At 35.6% G+C, this 4,328-nt stretch overlaps 1 protein-coding gene across 1 annotated transcript; it reads right to left on the bottom strand.

Annotated features, from left to right (window-relative positions):
- Positions 1-1,626: 1,626 nt before the first annotated feature.
- Positions 1,627-2,539, bottom strand: LOC134805543 (zinc finger protein 583-like). The gene is made up of 2 exons (XM_063778824.1): positions 2,530-2,539; positions 1,627-2,306 (listed from the first exon to the last, which is right to left on the bottom strand). The coding sequence occupies exons 1-2, from the start codon at positions 2,537-2,539 to the stop codon at positions 1,627-1,629; spliced, it is 690 nt and encodes a 229-aa protein (XP_063634894.1).
- Between the last annotated feature and the right edge of the window lie 1,789 nt (positions 2,540-4,328).

The raw sequence follows: 4,328 nt of genomic DNA, 5'->3' as shown, positions 1-4,328 counted from the left end.
TCCTGTCCCTGCCTATCTCATATAAAAAAAAAAAAAAAACCAATTAACATGCAATGGAAGGTTATATACAGTTTTTATGTTACATTTTTTCTTTCTTTTTAAGTATATGATATGATATGACTACTAATGCCATCTATGATCTTAGTATATCCATCTATATTTAAATCATGTTTAATTGGCCTGCAAGACCAAGACAAATTTTGGTTAAGAAATCCATATATTAGCTAATTACGAGCTAATTACTACAGCCATTTATGATTACCAATTTCGATTTTTGTTGGTAAGTATGTAATTTACGGTTGCATGTTGTTTGTGGCTTCGTATTTTTGGCAGTCTGCCTTGATTAAATATTTGGTTCCTTTATAGTAATTGTCATTCATAGTTCATACGGTCTTTTTAGTTTCATATCTTATGAATTTACGTTACGACCCTACGACATATCGCTAACAGCGTTTTAGTTTTTCTACTCCTCAACAGATGTCAGTACTGCCTATTTGTAACCACCATTGTACTGTAACACCATGTATACAATATTCGTTATGCTTTAATATTTGTGTAATCCCATAAATCATCTCGCTATAATGTAACGTAGCTGGTATGGTTGATGTTGATCCCTGATTTACATTTGACAGTTTAGTTGGTCCACCCGGTCATCCAGCTTTTCATTTGTTTTAATTTGAATTAAAATGACGATCGATCGGAAAATTGTGTTGATACAGATGTAGTGCATAATTGTTTTCCATCGTATTGTTTCCGTATTTGTTCGGAAACGTTCATATTTGCCATGCTACTTTAGTCAACCTCAGTACTTTTGGTACCGAGCCTGACTGAAATAGCAAGAAACGTTCGTACCTTTCGGTAAAAATACGATGGAAAACAATGATGCACTAGATCTGTACTTCTCCAATCTCATGTAGTTAAAAATTGTCAACGGATCTTTGTGCATACAATTAGAGAGCCTGATCAAGTCAGTCGTCCGTGGATTATGAGTAGTTGGGCGTGGCTTTGGACCTTGCAATTAGCAAAGTTTCGATCGTAGCAATAGGAAAAGAAAACAATTGGAATATTACAATATAATTTAATATCAAATGTTCACGATTAGGTACAACAATGTCAGTTGAAAACAATATATTTGGTTACTAAATATTTCATTAAAAAATAAGGACACTTAAAGTCAGTAACCCCTCTTGATACCTACTGAAATCTTAGATTACCGAATTTTTATTTGATTATATTTTAATATGGATATATAAATAAGAAAAATAATAAAACAGCCAAAACATTTGCATGACTTAATAAAATAATTTAACCATTAATTCAAAAATCGTAAATTACGTTTTATCTGGGATTTTTTTTTCAATATTTACCTTAATATAATATAATAAGCATCAATCATGACGAATTTATATACAATTCATTCAGACGTTTGTTTGACTATTAATGACGTCAAGTTCGAGCCAACTTACAATAATTCAAAGAAGCTCACTAGTATGTCATACAAATACAAACCAAGAATAATGGAATGGCATTCTAACATCGGCGACCTCGAACGTCCGCGACATGAGAGGGGTCACCAGCAGCAGCCACTGTCGGCATGTAGGTATCACGCGCCCAGTAAGAAACAAGTTAAGTATTTTTCGATTTGTCCCGAGCGTTCTTCCTGACGTGGTCCCGTCTATGTTTGTTCAAAGTTGATTTCCACTTAAACCTTTTGTTACACAAATCGCACGAATACTTCTCATCAATCTCGTGAATCTGTTTATGAATCTTCAAGTCGCCTGATTGCGAACACCTCTTCGAGCATATATCGCAGACGTACGGCTTCTCGCCAGTGTGTATTCTGATATGTCTCGTTAAGTTATGTGACTGCGTGAACTTCTTCTCACAGAACTTGCACGAGTATGGTTTATGTCCAGTGTGGATGCGTTTGTGTAATTCTAAACAGTCCATTCTCATAAACTCTTTTTTACAGATGTTACAAGCGTGCGGTTTGGTGGCCGTGTGTGTTCGTATGTGGCGGTTGAAGTGGCCCGATTGAAAGAACTGTTTGTGACATATTTCACAAAAGAATACCTTTTTGGCGGAGTGTATTCGTAACATCTTTGGATTTGCTCGCAGATGTGCTTTGATATGGCGAATTAAAGAATGTTTTTTCCTAAATAATTGTGCACAGGTGTCGCACATGTACGTCTCTATTGGGTCGGAGTGTTGCAGGTCGGTGTCGGGTTCCCGCCGCGGCTGCGGCTCGGTGTCGTCGGCGGCGCTCGAGGGCCCGGCCAAGGAGGGTGCTGTTGCGGGCCGTTTGTCTGAAAAGAAAATATTGTTATACTGGGTGACAAACTGGATCGAACAAATACTGAAATCAAAAATAAGTCAAGCATACAACATCAATAAAATAAACATCTACCGATTTTATTTATTATTTTAGAAAAATCTCCAAGTTAGCTTATTCTACCACCAGCAAGAAACAATCATAATCATCATAATGCTTTGTTTGTAAACAAATGGATCTGCTTAAAAGCTTGTAACATGCTTGCATTTTTGCTTATTTTCATTATTTTATATTACAAGTTACAACTGCAATCAAATACAACTGTTTGTCAAAAAAATAAATATAATTAAATTAATATAAATAATTAAGTTAATTAACGTTTTGGTCTATGCATGGACTGTCAGTATAAGTTACTGTTATGTTATAATATCTGGGAGACCGAGCTTTGCTCGGAAAATAAATAAAAACTCAAAGATTTGCATGTTGTCCCAGGGATAAGACCTAGCTAGATTGAATTTTTGCCCCCGAAAACACTCATGTACTAAATTTCATCGAAATCCTTAGAGCCGTTTCCGAGATCCCCGAAATATATAAATATATATAGATACATATATACAAGAATTGCTCGTTTAAAGGTATTCAGATAAGATAAAATAAAGTATTACCAGCAGACAACCGTTGCAACACCTCGGGCCCCAGCACCAGGTCGTGTTTGACCTCATGGTCCGCATACAGGTCTCCGTCCTTGCACAACGTCTCCTGCCCCGCACCCTGCATCTCCGGCAGTTCACACACAGGCTCTGGTTTCAATGGCTGCGGCTCCTCATCCTCTTCTGCTTCTACCTTTATACTCACTGCAACAAATAATATCTATGGATCAATCAATATTTAAATACACCATGACCTGAAGTTATCTGATACATTTTAACCACGCATTCCTGAGGTCATAAGGAGCAAATATAGCAAAAATAATGTTTGTGGGTGTGTTTTCTGCACACAACATTCTGCATTATCTATTTATTTTTTACTGAAAAAAAGACCATTACAACTACAGATCGGTAACTCATGGCATGTAGGTAGCACTTAAAAGATTAGTGATGAGCACACATCGGTAACTCGTGGCATTTAGGTAGCAGGCACAGACTAGTGATGTGACAATGTTCTTCCTATACGAGTCGAGAAAAAAAAACCACTAAAAAACGGAAATTAATTAAACTAATCTTTTAAGTGCTACCTAAATGCCACGAGTTACCGATGTATAATTACAACAAATAAATAAAGTTTTTTTTTAGAGATAGGTATATATTTTACGAGTTTCCTTTAAAACTTTAATGTCTGTCAGTAGGTATGTCTAAAGTATAGACCAAGTCACATAGTGGTAGCATCCCAGCCAAAAAGGCGTCCTTCTCTGAGTTATTACAGAGACAAAATTTTACACAAAATGTCATTACTTTATCTGTAAAATAAAACAGATTTCCAAAAACTTTGTATGACAATTTAGTCTCTAAATACACCTTTCAAATCTGTCTTGTTACTTGCGATGAGCCTATGGTGTATACTGTATTAACTTCAATCAAATAAATTTCATTTACATAATCCTAACACATGAATAAATAATTTAAATATTTTAATTTTATTAAATGGTGTTGATTTTTTTTTATAAAATTGCATAAATCTATTCAGAATTGTATGAAAATGAAGTATGCCACTAGAAACAGTAGTGATCAGGGGTGTATTTACCCTAGGGCCATTGGGGCTATGGCCCGGTGGTTTTATGTTTTTCTTCCTTGACTTATGGGGTGGCAAAACTTATTGGCCCAGGGCGCCAAATTTCTAAATACGCCCTCGTAGTGATGCTTTGAAAACATGACATACAAAACCCGGCATCCTAATTTAAATCTAAGTAAAAACATTGTAAGTTTCTCACTGTCATTTTCTGCAAAACAATATTCTACCTGTCTTAGCATTTTATAATTATGTTTTGTTGTGCTAGTCACAATAACAATGGATGTAAAAGCTGCACAAGTTGTTGTTGTGACAAGATACACCTAGTTGC

Source organism: Cydia splendana, unplaced genomic scaffold, assembly GCF_910591565.1.
Source record: "Cydia splendana unplaced genomic scaffold, ilCydSple1.2 scaffold_155_ctg1, whole genome shotgun sequence".
Lineage (NCBI taxonomy): Eukaryota > Metazoa > Arthropoda > Insecta > Lepidoptera > Tortricidae > Cydia > Cydia splendana.
The sequence above is the reverse complement of the archived record's forward strand: the minus strand, read 5'-3'. Positions and strand labels throughout refer to the sequence as shown.